Genomic DNA, 16218 nt, shown 5'->3' on the forward strand with positions numbered 1-16218 from the left:
GCCACCAGGCCCAGGATCCACCATCAGCCACCAGGCCCAGGATCCGCCATTAGCCACCAGGCCCAGGAGCCTCAAACAGCTACCAGGCCCAGGAGCCACCATCAGCCACCAGGCCCAGGATCCCCCAGCAGCCTTTAGGCCCAGGATCCACCATCAGGCATCAACAACTAAACAGGTGTGTTTGCATCTTATTTGAGCCGCCTACAAAATGCCACCAAAGAAAGGCACAGTCTCCGAGGATGAGATGGAGGAGATTAAGAAATCTCTAAATTACATGTCAGGAGAGCTTTCTACTATCTCCAAACAACAGAAATTGCTTGTGGATATGATGGGACAGATTAAAGAACTGCAAAAACTAAATGAAGAAAAGGACAAAAAAATAGCCCTACTTGAGTCCCGAGTGGCAGACCTAGAGAGGTACACCCGTATGAATGACTTAATAGTAAGTGGATTGGAGACCAAACACAGAACGTATGCCAGAGCTGTAGTGGCAGAGGAAGGCAGGGAGCCCACTGAAGCTGACATCGACTCTTTGGAGCAACAAATTCTCAATTTCTTTAGTGGCAAGGGAATTACCATTAATAGTAAATATATTGAAGCTTGCCATCCTCTGCCTCAAAAAAATAATAGTGGAAAACCATCTATAATAATTCGTTTTGTGAACAGAAAATCAAAAACGGAGCTACTAAGACAAGCTAAGAAGCTGAGAGGAACCAATGTCTACATAAACGAGCATCTGACAAAGAAAAATGCTGACATAGCACGACAAGCACGAATACTAAGAAGACAAAACAAGATTCAATCAACATGGACTGCAAACTGCAAGGTCTACATCAAACTCAAAGGAACACCAGAAGAACAAAAAGTTGTGGTCATTAAAGAACTTTCAGAACTGGATAAATACTAGAAATGCTAAAAAAAAACAAAAAAAACTCGAGACACCAACTATAGAAATAAATCATATAGCATGACAAAACTGTGATAAATAATCACTTTTCTTAGTAAGGTGAAAATGAACCTTACCCATATATGAACATTGTATATAAGGATTTGGGACTAAAATCCTTTGAGTATACTGATCACAGACCATGGGACTTGGAAAATGATATAGACCCTGAAAACAATTTCTATACCCATAAGTATGATCAAAAATGTGAGTATTATACAAATGAGCAATTCAATCAAAATATAATAATGGATAATGTAATATCAATCATACATTTTAATAGTAGAAGCCTCAATTCAAACCATTCAAAAATCCTGGACTGTCTGGCACAGTTTTCTAAGAAATTCACTGTCATTGCAGTTTCAGAGACTTGGTTAGATGGGGATCAAAACTTAGTGAAGATTGATGGCTATGACATGTATTACATCAATAGAAATAAAAAAAGGGGACGGGGTGTTGCCTTTTATACTGATAAAAATTACAAATGTAGAATCATCAGTGAACTGTCACTAGCACTGGATAACATAATGGAGTGCATAACTATCGAAATAGAAGCTGAAAAGTCAAAGAATCTGCAAATCAGCTGCATCTACAGGACCCCTGGATCATGTATAAAAATGTTCACAGAGGAAATGTTGAAGATGTACAATCCCATTAACAACAAGAAAATGACATTTATATGTGGTGATTTCAATATAGATTTGTTGAATCCAACTGTGAACAGTGCCATCACTGATTTCATCCATACAATGTACAGCATTAGTCTTTATCCCTTATTCTGCCGTCCAACAAGAATAACCTCACATAGTGCTACACTTATCGATAATATTTTCACTAACGTTGTTGACAGCAATGTTGAAAGTGGATTAATAATAAATGACTTAAGTGACCATCTACCAGTTTTTGCAACAGTACAGAGCTACGCCAGGATTAACAGATGTGAACCTAATAAGAAATTAATTAGACATAAAACACAAGAAGCAATTTGCCGCCTTAAGAAAGAGCTCAACAATCAAGACTGGAGTAACATCTATGTTCAAGACGTTGACGTGGCATATGAAAACTTCTTATCAATAATATTAACTCTTTACAATAAACACTGTCCCCTGGTGAATAAAACAAAGAAAACTGAAAACTCAGGAAAAAAACCATGGCTAACAAAGGGGATATTGAACGCATGCAAGAAAAAGAATCTGTTGTACAAGACATTTTTAAAGAAAAGAACAATAGAAGCTGAACAAACTTATAAGAGGTATAAGAATAAATTGACAGGGATCATGAGAAGCAGTAAAAGAAATTACTACAGTAAACTTTTAGATGAAAATAAAAAAAATATGAAAAACATGTGGACAGTGCTAAATAATATTGTAAACTAGAAAGCGAAAATTTCAGAAGAAATTTTAAGTGTGCCTATGCCGCTAGTAAACAGTGTAGTTTGCCATTCATACGGCTACAGAGAGCAAAACTCAGAAGAGCAGCCATTCTCCACCATGAACTATGGTAAAAACAAACACCGCTCACGCTTCACAGATGACAGCTTACAGTTTTGTGTAAAGATGAAGTTACTTCGTACAGCGCCGATTTGCAGACGCTGTGCACACAGGTTCATGAGCAGAAGTCCCATTGTACCACGGCAGACCCGACAATGTTTGCATGAACACGCTTTGAAGCATTACGTTATGGACCACTTTTCACACATGGTTGGTTTACCCACACAGCCGGCTGAGCATTCACTTTTTGTTTTTTGTTATTTTTACACAGTGTTCTGAATTATGAACAATGGTCTACAGCCAATCTTGTGTATTATTATACAAACTTTGGTTGTGAGATTCAGATAACTATTTAATAAAAGCTAAATATTTTATATGAGAGTAAGAAAGAAAAGTATATCTTTGTGTCCACCTTTCTCTGTTAATGCCCTAGCTGCCCCCCCCCCTGGCAAAAGCTTTGCTAGATCCGCCCCTGCACAGTTACCAGCTGTCAGCTACACAAAAACAACTCATAACTTCCCTTCAACTCATTCATGTCACCTAAAGTGTAAACCTGTTTCTCCATCACCAGTTCAGCTCTGATGATGCAGTAAGGACATCTCCTGAGTTCATCTTCATGCTCCAGCAAACATCAGCTGATACTAGAAATTAAAATCAAAAGAATTCTAACAACAGCTGATCAAGCTTAAACGTGCTGCTGTTTTGTTAGCGCGAGAAATAAGAGCGAACAGCCGATCATTGATCAGTTTCATGATTGATGTTTCAACACGCCAGAGAATGACAGGGGAGGCTTCGTAACGACAGAATATATCATAATATTTTCTCTGACTCTATGAACTAACCCTTATGAATAAAATAAAGTCCAACGTCAGTAACTTAGCACGCACACAGCTGTATATAAACTCCCGTGGCAGTACGATTGTAAAAGGTCAACGAAAATAAATTACACCTAAACTCGGTTTCTATCTGACCCAAATAGAGTGCAGTTCATAACTTCTTACCTGAAATTCAGTTCACCTCACGCTCCTGCCTTCGGTTTCCAGCATCATTGGCCCATATAAACGAAAAATAAGTCCAGCTAAACACAGACCCTTGGCGAGCGATCGGGTGTTGACACGACTTTCTGCCGCTTCACTATAAGCCAAACCTGGGTGCTTTTTCAGGAAGGGTCGCTAGCGGCGCTAGCTTGCGGCGCTAGCTAGCTACGCTAGCGGCGCTAGCTAGCTAGCCAGCCGGCTATCAACAACACGTAAGAGAATATGGGATGTCTTGATAAAACGAGCAGATATTTGAAGTTTACACACCTACATTCTCGCCTGAAAATATCTTAAAAGTTTATTTTGTGACCTAGAAACACGAAAAAAAGCATTATAGAATCCAAGTGGTGTCCGCCATTGTTTCACTGGCAGAGGCTAGCGGCGCTAGCTAGCTAGCCGGCTATCAACAACACGTAAGAGAATATGGGATGTCTTGATAAAACGAGCAGATATTTGAAGTTTACACACCTACGTTCTCGCCTGAAAATATCGTAAAAGTTTATTTTGTGACCTAGAAACACCAAAAAAAGCATTATAGAATCCAAGTGGTGTCCGCCATTGTTTCACTGGCAGAGGCGTGCTATGAATTGTGGGATATGGAGTTTCCGCCAAGAATAAAAGTTTTAGCCCGTACTACTCCCGGTATACCACTAGAGAGAGCCAACACACCACAAATGACGTCTGTTTCTATGGGGCCAAAAGTCAGTTTCTTTCTCAGGAGCCTAGAAATTGGCCCAAATTTGCACTAAAATCAAAATATTTAAAAAACTATAAAAGTCATAAACACCAAAAGTCACACCATACTAGTCCAGCTCCAGCCGCACAAAATGATGTAACATATGTAACCCTATTGTCAAAACTGTTTGGCAGAGGAGCGCGGGAAAATTTTCACAAAAATATTAATATTTAAAAAACTATAATACTCATAAACACCAAAAGTCATAGCACACCATTCCAGATCCAGCCGCACAAAATGAGGTAACATATATGAAGCTTGTCTCAAAACTGCGAGGCGGAAAAAGGAAAATAAGGAGAAGAAGAAGAAGAAGAAGAAGAATAAATCCGAGGAATAGTAATATGTGTGCCTCTTGGCATAGGCACACATAATAAAGGAACTAAAGGATTGGAATATCCAAATAACTTTCAAATACAAAATACAACAACTAGTGACATAAAACAAATTGCAAATGGTTTTAATGACTTTTTTTTTTATGTTGGTCCTGGCTTGGCTAAAGAAATTGTAAAAACTGGGCACCCTCCTAAAACTAAAACTATTAATGTAGCAAACTCAATGTTTATGAGGGGAGTAGATGAAGAGGAAATTATGGATGTAGTTACATCCTTTAACTCCAAGAAATCAACTGACTGTGATGGCATTGATATGCACTTAATTAAAGATATTTTTGGATGTATTGTGAAACCATTTACCTACATTTGTAATCTGTCATTACAAAGTGGTTTATTTCCTGATAGGATGAAAATTGCAAAGGTAGTTCCAATATATAAAGCTGGAGATAAACATCTTCTCACAAACTATCAGCCCATCTCTCAACTACCACAGTTCTCTAAGATACTGGAAAAAATATTTTACAATAGATTATATGACTTTATCATAAAAAGCAATGTACTATATGAACAGCAGTATGGATTTAGACCCAAAAGGACCACAACGCATGCCTTAATGGAGTTTATAGATACAGTAACAACTGCTATTGAAAACAAAAAATATGCTGTCGGAGTTTTTTTAGATTTAAAGAAAGCATTCGATACAGTTGATCACAGCCTGTTACTTAACAAACTATGTACATATGGGGTCAGAGGGGTGGCATTATCATGGGTTAACAGTTACCTTACAAACCGTAAACAATTTACCCAAATAAATGCCATGGAGTCAGAACTGAAACCTGTTGTGTGTGGGGTTCCCGAAGGATCAGTTTTGGGGCCGCTGCTTTTCATATTGTATATTAATGAGATATGTGCTATTTCAAAGTCTTTGAAAATAATATTATTTGCGGATGATACAAACTTACTGTGCTGTGGAAGTAACTTGGAACAACTTCTGAATGAGCTAGAAAATGAATTAAATAATCTGAAGACCTGGTTTGACCATAATAAATTAACATTGAACCTGAGCAAAACAAAATTCATAATATTTGGGAATCGCACATATTCTACTAACAGTAAACTGACAATAAATAACACTGAATTAGACAGAGTATCTGAAATAAAATTCCTTGGTGTGATAATACATCACAAACTATCCTGGATTCCCCACATTATTCATATCAAAGGCAAAATATCGAAGTCTCTGGCAATTCTCTATAAGGTCAAGGATCTCATAAATCAAACATCATTATATACTCTCTATTGTTCTATTATACTGCCGTACATGACATACTGTGTGGAAGTGTGGGGAAACATGTATAAGACACACACTTATCCAATATACATTCTGCAAAAAAGAGCAATAAGGATAATAAATAAAGCTACTTCAAGAGAACCATCAAATCCACTTTTTATCAAATTAAATATTCTCAAATTTAAAGATTTGGTTGACCTCAGAACTGCGCAAACAATGTACAAAGCAGCAAATAAATCTTTGCCCCACAACATTCAGAACTTGTTCCAAATAAGACCAAATACTCATGACCTGAGAGGAATCCTTATGTTCAGCAAGCCAGTAGTAAGGACAAATGTAAAATATCAGAGCATTACAGTCAGAGGAGTTAGTGTGTGGAACACCTGTACAGATGAAATCAAGACAAGTACATCAATACAAAAATTCACACGATTGTTCAAAAATAATAAATTGCATGAATATAGGAAATCTTCCTCTCAGTGACTGAGTTGTCTCATTGTGTCCTCATTTTTTTTATAGATCAAGGCCTGAGTAACCCAACCTTAAGTGTTCATTAAGATGTTTGTCACATAGATGTAAAACAAGCTCAGAGATTAAGCGGGTGTTATAGACAGGGTGATTAGTTTATGTAAAAATGTAGTTTGTTGTTGTTTTGGTTTACGTGCTGAAAATGGTTTTTATTTGTGTATGTTCAATGTGTTAGACTTGTACATAGTTAACCATATATGATCAAATAATGTTGAATCCTGGATATGGATTTGTAAGCAATGAAATTTGAAATAAGGGGGTAGGAACAAGAAAAGTGTAAACTTCATCCTACTCCTTTTCGAGCACACTCATTCTGTAGACAAAGATATATACATGAAAACTTGATGATTTTTAAGTTTTGGTTTTTTTGGTTTTTTTCTGTTGTTATTTCAATTATATTTGCATGTTCGAAATAAAATTCTATCTATCTATCTATCTATCTATCTATCTATCTATCTATCTATTTTGCACAGAATCAGCAGATTACACAAAGATGTAGATAAAATACAAATATATTTTTGTCTTTTTACATGACCCAAATTCATTATGACAGTGCTTTAAGGACCATTTAAACACCACACCATTAGCCTAATGGAATTACATTGAAATATATAAATGTTGTGAACATGCATTGCAAAGGGTTTTGACAGAAATATATTCCACTCAGCTCAGAAACCCATATTCCAATCAAGACGCTGTTCAGAAATGACAGCGTGATTGTGTCACCTTTATGAACCGCTATAGCTTTAGACCAAGGGCGTAGATTTGGTTTTGGCATTGGTGGGGACGGATGATTCAATCACCGAACCCTGCCCCGTTTCTTTTTTTTTTTTTCCTTTTGTCTTTGCTTCTTGATAAAAAAAAGGAGAAATATACTTACCTACATATGCTATTCTACATGCTTTTAAACCATTTAAAATTACAATTTATAGTTTTATATGTGAATTATATAATGTTAAATTACTATTTACTTCAGTTTACTTTAGTTTACTTCAGCCATATTCCATATAAATCAGGTATCATACAATAATAAAAATAGCTTCAAATACAGTCATGACAATAAGAGAATATGACTTTAACGACTTAACAACATTACTTCAGTTATAGTACACCAATATCTCTTATATACATTAGCACTAAGGGAACACTGAATGACCTGGTGGTGTTTGTCCATAAAACTACTCATCTAAGATTACCACAAAGTCAAAGATCTCTCAGCAAAATTAAGCAACATTTTAGGCACACTATACAAACATTGCTGATGAGTCACTCATCAGTAATGTTTGTAGGGTGAGTGTGTTTTTAAAACAATTTATGCAAACTGCACTACAAGGTGGAATATTTGCAAAATCATGGCTACCTCATGATATATTGTCTCAAAAATTAACCCTATGAATATGCCAGTACCATTAGGATGAAATTATTGTGTCACCAACATTTTAACGTTAGACATATAATTTTAACAGCCTCTGTAAACTAATATCCTGGCTTGCTCAAGGCTGCCGTTTTGTCTGACAGTTTCAAACAAAATTAGAAATGCTACTCTGGGAGATTGAGATAACTAATAGTGCTTCCTGTTGTGCAGTTAGTTTCCAAAACACATTATTCATGGTTACATACAATTTTAGACTGATGTGGGCCAAAGCCTAACATAGCCTGTAACGTTATTATGACGGACACATTTTATGAGTGAACTTGACTTTAAGTGACTTACAGGCTTCTTTGAAACACTTTCTTATATCCAGGTTCTTCCTTTTTGCTGCCATCCTCCTCTCCTCCTTGCAGCTTGCCGCTGCTAAAAAGGCACGGCCAATCACATTGGCCATATTTGTCACATGAGGTAGGACTCCAGTAGAGAACGTAATTTAACTCTTTCTGCACCGCTAGGTGAATGAGACGTTGACAGATCGTTTTTCTTTTCTTTCTATCGGTTTTGTTTTTCTTTACTCGAAGAGATCAAATTATTGGTGGGGACAATTCAATAATCACTGGATATTGGTGGGGACATGCCCTTTCCGTCCATGCCAAATCTACCCCCTTGCTTTAGACCTTGTTAGCCGCACATTTCACTCTTAATTAGAATGACATTTGACACAATTGAAAGCCTTCGAATCTCTCCCATAATCAACCCTATAATCAGTAGCCCCACCTTCACATTTAGATTGAATCATTTACAATAAGATTTAAGATGAAATCATTTACAATAGTATGTATTCAGTAGCTGACATACAGTTGAGGTAGAGTGTGGACACTGTATGTACATACATGGCCTAACTATCTGAGTAGCATTTATGGCTTTGTAAAAGCCTGTGGGAAAGTGAACAGTTGACATATAGCTGAGTTCTGATAAGAGAACCTCTGGCTAACTTCTGCACTGTGAAATTACCATATTACCATATTTTCCTAGCATATAAAAAATGACTATCCATTTCAACAAAGTGTGAGACAGCAAAAATACTTCAATTTTTTAAAAGCACCACAGAATTGTTTCTTTGTTTTGTTTTGCTGTACGTATAACCATGAACAACGTCTCCATTCACAGAAATTCTCTTGTAGTAACTCACCACAGAGTTTGTGGGAACCTCTCTGAGGGGAGAGCAGCTTGATCACTCAGAGATATTTGTCTTACATTTGGTGAACCAAGGGCAGTCACCTGAGTAAACTTTTCATGCTTCTTGACATGCTGGGTTCCTTGTCTCATTTCATTGCAGAACTGTTTAACTTCTGCAGCTGCATTTGTTAAGAACTGCTTAGCTAAACAAGGAAAAGCACATTTGCATATTTGTTGCGGTACAGCTTGACTACTTTTTATTTGTTTCGAAAGTTACCCTTTCAAACTTTCAAACATAAAGGCTGAGTGAGCCCAGAAAGGACCCCATTGCACAACACTTTTACTCAAATGCAACAATGAATGAACATTGAATGTCATGTGCTGTTTTCCATACAGAGATTGTACACCTCCAACAAAGTACACTAATGCGTCGTGTGCGTGGTTTATCAGTTCAGTATTTAATTCGGACCCCAAGAGAATGCTTATCCCTTCTACCAGTAATGCCCAATGACAGTGATACTTCTGTGGAAATATGCCTTTCAGAACTGGCAAGCTATAGTACAAAACCCAATGCTGCCACTCGTGAGCTTTCCAGAATTTGCGTTCAATTAAAGATCTTGGAACTCGAGCGACAATACCTGGAGGTTTAATAGACAAGAGGTGTTTGTCTATGCTTGCTGTTTGTACACCAATGTACCATGGCTCAGAAGTGTTTTTAGAATCCATCCATAAAGATGGTAAATGGTAAATGGCCTGTATTTATATAGCGCTTTTCTAGTCCCTAAGGACCCCAAAGCGCTTTACATATCCAGTCATTCACCCATTCACACGCACATTCACACACTGGTGATGGCAAGCTACGTTGTAGCCACAGCCACCCTGGGGCGCACTGACAGAGGTGCGCCCCAGATGCCATGTATCTGCACACACCAAGCAGTACACAGTGCATGTAGACCCCCTATGTCAAACTGAGTGATTTATGACCCCAATAAAATGATTTATGATCCTAGGAAGTAATAAAGGAAGTAATAAATATATGGTAGCCATAAAAATATTATATTAATAAAATTATGATATTAATAAATTATGATATTTAATAACTCAATTCTCAATAATTAAAAAATTATTGGTTATTAAAAAATATACAATTTTATCATCAATAGCATTTTCTTAAAAAAGTTTACTTTTTTAATGGGTAAAAATGCCATCTGTTCGTGGGCCTGTCCGCGTGCGTGCCTGTGAGCGAGCCCGCGTATCTGTGCATGCCTGTGAGCGCGCCTGTGTCTCTTTGTCTTTCTGTGTGTGTGTGTGTGTGTGTGTGTGTGTGTGTGAAAATGTGTTAAACCACAGTAAAAGTGCTTGGTTAAACTTGTGCTTTTGTAACGTTCAGTATGGCGGGACATACAGGTTGCATTGCATTGAAAAACTTTATTTCAATTTATTTTATTTATTAATCTGACATAGGAAAATGAGAATCAAACTCCGGGTCACAAACTCTCACGATCCCGAAAAAAAAAACGTGTCTCCCTCTATCCCCATAACCTTAGAATAAGTGAACAGGATAAACTCCTGAAAAAAACCCCTCAGTCTTCTTCCCAACTCACACCGCTCCTAAGGGACTCCCTCTATCCCAAACCCTTGTGTGCGATAACAGGGAAAACCCATAAAAAAACCCTTAGTCTTTGTCTTCAAATGATCCCTCTTTCTCACATCCAGCGCACATCCTAAATTGTCCATCTTTCTCGCTCCGTCTCACATCCAGCGCACCGCCTAAATTGTCCGTCTTACTCGCCCCGCCTCACATCCAGCGCACAGCCTAAATTGTCCGGCTTACTTGCCCCGTCTCACATCCAGCGCACAGCCTAAATTGTCCGTCTTACTCGCTCCGTCTCAGCTCCCGAATGACACTTCCTATCTTTTAAACTTTGCGCCCGAGACCAACTCCGCGGCGTGCCTAACATCGGCACAGGGCCGATTTACCTTCTCTGCGATAGGTTCACTCGCTGGCTCTCACTCAGAATAAATAATCTAACATTTAGACTTCAATTTAACTCTTTTTTTTCCCAGAAAAGAAAAAAAAGACTTTTCTCTCTTTTTCTTAAACAACATGGACGCCAGACCTGCCAACCTGACCCTGCTCGCTCAGACCCCTGTAACCAGCTACAGAGCTTCCGTGACGCCAGCGCAAGTCACACGAATGCATCTTTGTAGGGTTCAGCCAGCACCCGCTAACCCTATGGAAGAGAGATTCCGTCTCAGCTCCGGCGGATTTTGGGGCTATGCCTTCAGCCTCAGAGAGAGCGAAATCTATTTCTATCAACTAAAAGCAGGTGAAAGTTTTGGCCTGCCAACACTTCGGATTGCCTTTACTTCCTCTGACTGGGCTGTTTTGAGCCTCATCGCAACACCCGAAGTGCAGAAGAGCCTGCGGGAGACGAGCTCACAACAATCGCGAACCAGGGATCAACAGACACAGACCTATCCAGCCTTCAAACAGGCCCACGCATATCCACCCTTAAAACGGGAACAGCAGCAACGGCCTTTAAACATGGTGATACAAATGGTTACATACATGCAGTGGGAGACAAAGAGCACGTCATTCTGTCGCTGGTACTGTAGAGTGAGCCGGCAGACAACTGAAGACGCTCTCACAGATGAATTTGTTTTGGACTTTTCAAATAGACAGTCTGGTGTTTTCAACACCATGCTCCGAATTCCGACGCAAGACTGGTTGAAAATGGTGGGCGAAAAGAGTGGAAAAATCTTAGATCTTTTTAAGCTGAGTAAGAGTTCAGTGCAAATGGTTATAGTTGGAAAAAACGCCGCCACGCTCTACTTAGCACTGCCCTTCATCTGTCCCCTTACCCTCCTCTGCCAGTCCTTTTAAAAAATCGCAATGCTCATTTCTTCTCCACATCACCTCAACAATGCTCAGCCAGGACAGCTTCAGAGCCCTGGACGCTGCAGCCCTTGCAGTCCTCGAGGCTTCAGCTGATTCTACCCCACCGCCGAGCCCTCCGGCGCATCTGGCTACCCTGCCGCCGAGCCCTCCAGCGCATCTGGCTACACCGTCTCCGGCCAGCCCACCAACAGATCTGGCCATGCCTCCAGAGACTCCACCGCCTTTATCCCCTCAAAGTTGGAACTCGCCCAGCCACCCGCAACTCTCGGCTGGCAATCCCCAGATCAGACCCCTGGCGACTCTTCAGGGTCTGGCGCCTGGCTTAAGCCCAAGGAGCTCTGGGCTTTGGGCGATCCTGTCTGCCGAGCTCTTTTCCGAGAGCCCGAAGACAACGCTCCCCAATAATAGATTTATAAAGTATTACGAATCCCAAGCCAGTAACGGTCTCCCAGGGTTTTCAGGTGCGCCCATAATTTACGGACGCGCCATAGCATCTGTTTTCTCAAAATTGTTTAGATTTGTCACTCCATTCATAAAGCGTGGTGTGAGCGTTACAAAACCTCATTTGAAGACCGCTGTCAAGAACATAGCATCGGACGTGCTGACTACAGCTGTCAGTAAGTTCAATCACTCGGACACAGCAGAACGTCAAGAGGGCTCAGGGCTAAGCATAATTTCGCGTAGACCCTTAAAACGTCCTCCGGGTCAAAGACTGGCAGAGTTTAAAAAGCTGAGAAAGAGTGTCAAAAGGAGACAAACTGGTAAAACCGCCAGACGTACAGGACGCAAGTCTAAGCAAGATATTTTCTAAAAACTAAGAACAAGCAAGAATGTCTCTACTTCACGAACGATCGAGCGAGTGTACCTTGAGCGAATTGGATCTGTTTACAGCACCGCTGACTCAATCGAGGACAAATGTTATTCAGAAATTTTACCAATAACAGCGCTCACTGATAGGGGGACCTCTGGAATTTTACGTGCCTGGAAACGGGTTGCAATACCTGGATTTAAATGACACATTGCTGAGTTTAAGGCTGAAAATAACAAACGCAGACGGTACTGATATTCCTGCAGATACTAATGTTGGAATTATAAATTACCCTTTAAATACCATTTTCTCACAATGTGATGTGACATTGGGTGACAGGTTGATTTCTCAAGCCAGCTCAACTCACCAATATAGGGCCGAGACATATTTAAATTACTCAGAAGAAAGTCTGAAAACTCAATTTAGCGCAGGTCTGTTTTACAAAGATACTGCTGACGCGCATGACTCTCATGTTGTCAATAACGGCCCTAACAGAGGATTAGGAGAGCCGTGTATAGCGAGCGTTCACGAGACTTTCATGTTATGGGCCCCTTACACTCTGACATTTTTTTCTGTGAAAGATTATTGCTCAATAATGTGGATTTGAGGGTTAAGCTCACGAGAGCCAGTGACGCTTTTAGCCTTATGGCGCCTCAAAACGCCAATTAATGCCTGAATATTCTAGGCGCCTCATTGTTTGTAAGAAAAGTGACCGTGTCCCCCGCTGTGCGCGTAGGTGACGCATCCGCTCTCATGCATACCAATGCGTTGTATCCGATCTCACGGATTAATGTAAAAACATTTTCAATACCCGAGAATTCCCGGATATCACATCATGAGAACCTGTTTCTGGGTTCATTGCCCAAATATCTTGTCATAGGTATGGTAAACCACAAAGCTTTTACAGGGCAATATGATTTATGCGCTTTCAATTTCCAGCATAACAATTTAGAGTTTTTGGCTTTGTGTACAAGAGTAAATAGATACCAGCCAAAGCTTTTCAACCCAATTTTGGTGAGAATCACTCCGTCAGAGAGTTTTACAGCCTGTACACAGCTTCCCGGGAGAAACCTGAAAGATCTTTCCTTGTGCATTGACAGACGGGAATTTCAAGAAGGATATACTCTGTTTGTGTTCAATATGAGTCCTTCAGATGACAGCCAAGCGTTGTCACCGATAATAAATGGCAACTTGAGACTTGAAATGCGCTTCAGAGTCCCGCTGCCTCACACAACGACGCTGATCATTTATGCTTGTTACGATTCAGTTCTCGAGATCAATTCAAAAAGATAAGTTTTGGTTGATTATTACTGATAGTTTTTTTTTTTTTATTGAATCATGAACAACCATCATTTGGAGAGTATGATGAGGCTGCTAGTCGGTGACAGGTTTTTTGGAGTATGGGCTGAAGATGAATTATTAGGGTTACTCAAACGTTCGTTTAAACGGCTTTCATATCTGATCATAAATACAGATCCAAGGAACAAACCTGGAACTCATTGGCTGGCGATTTCACTAGATGAAGATGGAGGTGCCAGTTTTTATGATTCGTTCGGATTCCCACCGGATTATCCATTGTACCCCAAAAGCATTGTAACGTTTTTGAGAAAGCATGCTGATCGAGTAGCTTTCCATCAAAGACAGCTACAAGCCACGCTGTCTACAGTATGCGGTCAGCACTGTATATTCTTTTTAGCCCAGAGAAAGACTTATGATGATGTACTTGCTTTATATAGCTCTAATCAAAAGAAAAATGATACCATGGTGTCGTGTTTTGTAAAATGATTTCTCAGATGTGTATTAACATGTAAAGCTAGCAATTTTAATCAAACTTTGTGTTCTCTGAAAGCTTTTAGTGATTGTCACTTGTGTTAAAAATTATTTTTAATAAAGACTAAAAAACTTTTTTGGGGAAAAAAAGTAGTGTAATGTGTTTTTTTTGTTCAATAAAAAACATGAGAGATAATTAACTTTAAAAAATAAGAAGACATGTTTTATTCGGTTTTTGATTACATTGATTACATCAGAAATTTAACCAAGTGGGTCATAAGGCAATTGTCTTGCTTTTCTTCTTTTTTTTCTTATCAATAACATCTTCCTCCGATGATGTCTGGTATTCTCATGGTTCTCTTGAATGTTTAAGCTCTGCTATTTCCCTTCGAGCCGATAAGTTTCCAATTGTGGAAAGGGGGATTTTAGGTCTGTCAAGGTTCGTGCAAGCCAAGTCCAGCCTGTTGGTTTGCCAGTTGTCCTAGAGCTTGCTAAAAATTTCATCAAGTCGAGCATATGACTTCCTCGTATAGGCTTTTGTCTATGCATCAATTTACCGTCCTCAGTCCATCCGATGTGACCTTTTGATGCTAATATTCTATGCATTACATGTTCAGTGTTTCTCTTTGAGCAAGGGTTTATGTTGGTTAAAACTTCATGCAAAACTTTATCGACCCCGTGCTGCTGCGCCCCCTCCTCGCTCTCTTCCTCCTGATACTGGTGCCCATCATATGATCTGTCACTTTGTCTCCCCTCACGCTCAGCGGGGAGCCTTAGCGTTATTTGCTTGCTTTCATCCAGTTTTTGTTTCTCGAGTACGAGATACTTTTGTAAAAGCATATTGTACTTTTTTTTTTTTCTCATCCGGGTTTAGACCCTGAGTCTCAAATACCCGTCTCATTTCGCTATCCAAATCATCCTCTGCTTTGTGTCTGATGCTTGTCCGAGAGGCATTTGCATGCTTTTCATGTAAGCGTTTGATCTGCTCGGGCGAGATCAAATACATTTTCTGGATTTTTATTTGCGAATGGTGCCTATAGCTAAATCCGCGATGATGGGTAGCACGGTTGTGAGCAGTGGTAACAGGAAACCACCTTTTTGAGTCATTAACTTCTTTTTCTTCCTCACCCCATCCCGTCTGTTGGCTGATTTTCTCTTTATGCCGTTTCAATCTCTTATGCTGGCATTGTGTGATCAGAATATTTCCTTTTAAAAGATTCATACAAATCTCGCATACAGCATAAATCTCGCATAAATCGGGTGAGCATTCTTCTAAAATAATCTTACGAATTTTTGGTGAGCTTGTGGTTAGTGTTTTCAGCAAAGCAAAGTTTCTTCTCAATCTTACAGACATTGTTTCTCTTATTTTTCCCTGGGTAAGAAAACACACAACTGTTCTCCCGGTAGTATCCCGGATCTCAGCCTGAGCTGCTCTGGCTTCTCTCGTGGCTTCTTCAAAACTCTCCAAGAAGAACTGCAGACGTCCTGGACATATTTGTCTAGCTAATGTATTAACTTGTAATTTATCACGAGGGTTTTTAAATAACACCATATAAGTACAGTTCAGACTGATCGTTCTGATGTGTTTACCCTGTAGAAACACATCCTGAGTCAACATCAGGACTGTCATATTTTTATGGTGTCTGTACTGTGTGAAAACAGTACCACTTCTGGATGATTTGATGCTTGAAAAATAACATCATCCAGTACAATGAGATGACTCTTGTGTGAGGGAAACAAACTCTCATCTTCAAAAGAATCAGGGAGACCTTCAATGAATTTGATGTTTGTATTTTTCTCTTGAAGCTCAGAATATAGAGGCTGAAA

The 16218-nt window shown here is 39.4% G+C and overlaps 1 protein-coding gene across 1 annotated transcript; it reads left to right on the plus strand.

The window, feature by feature from the left end:
- The first annotated feature begins 4696 nt into the window (after nucleotides 1-4696).
- LOC109196856 (uncharacterized) lies at nucleotides 4697-6626 on the plus strand. The gene is made up of 2 exons (XM_019351339.2): nucleotides 4697-5300; nucleotides 5437-6626. The coding sequence occupies exons 1-2, from the start codon at nucleotides 5274-5276 to the stop codon at nucleotides 6313-6315; spliced, it is 906 nt and encodes a 301-aa protein (XP_019206884.1). The 5' UTR covers nucleotides 4697-5273; the 3' UTR covers nucleotides 6316-6626.
- Nucleotides 6627-16218: the final 9592 nt, after the last annotated feature.

Source organism: Oreochromis niloticus, linkage group LG23 (genome assembly GCF_001858045.2).
Source record: "Oreochromis niloticus isolate F11D_XX linkage group LG23, O_niloticus_UMD_NMBU, whole genome shotgun sequence".
NCBI lineage: Eukaryota > Metazoa > Chordata > Actinopteri > Cichliformes > Cichlidae > Oreochromis > Oreochromis niloticus.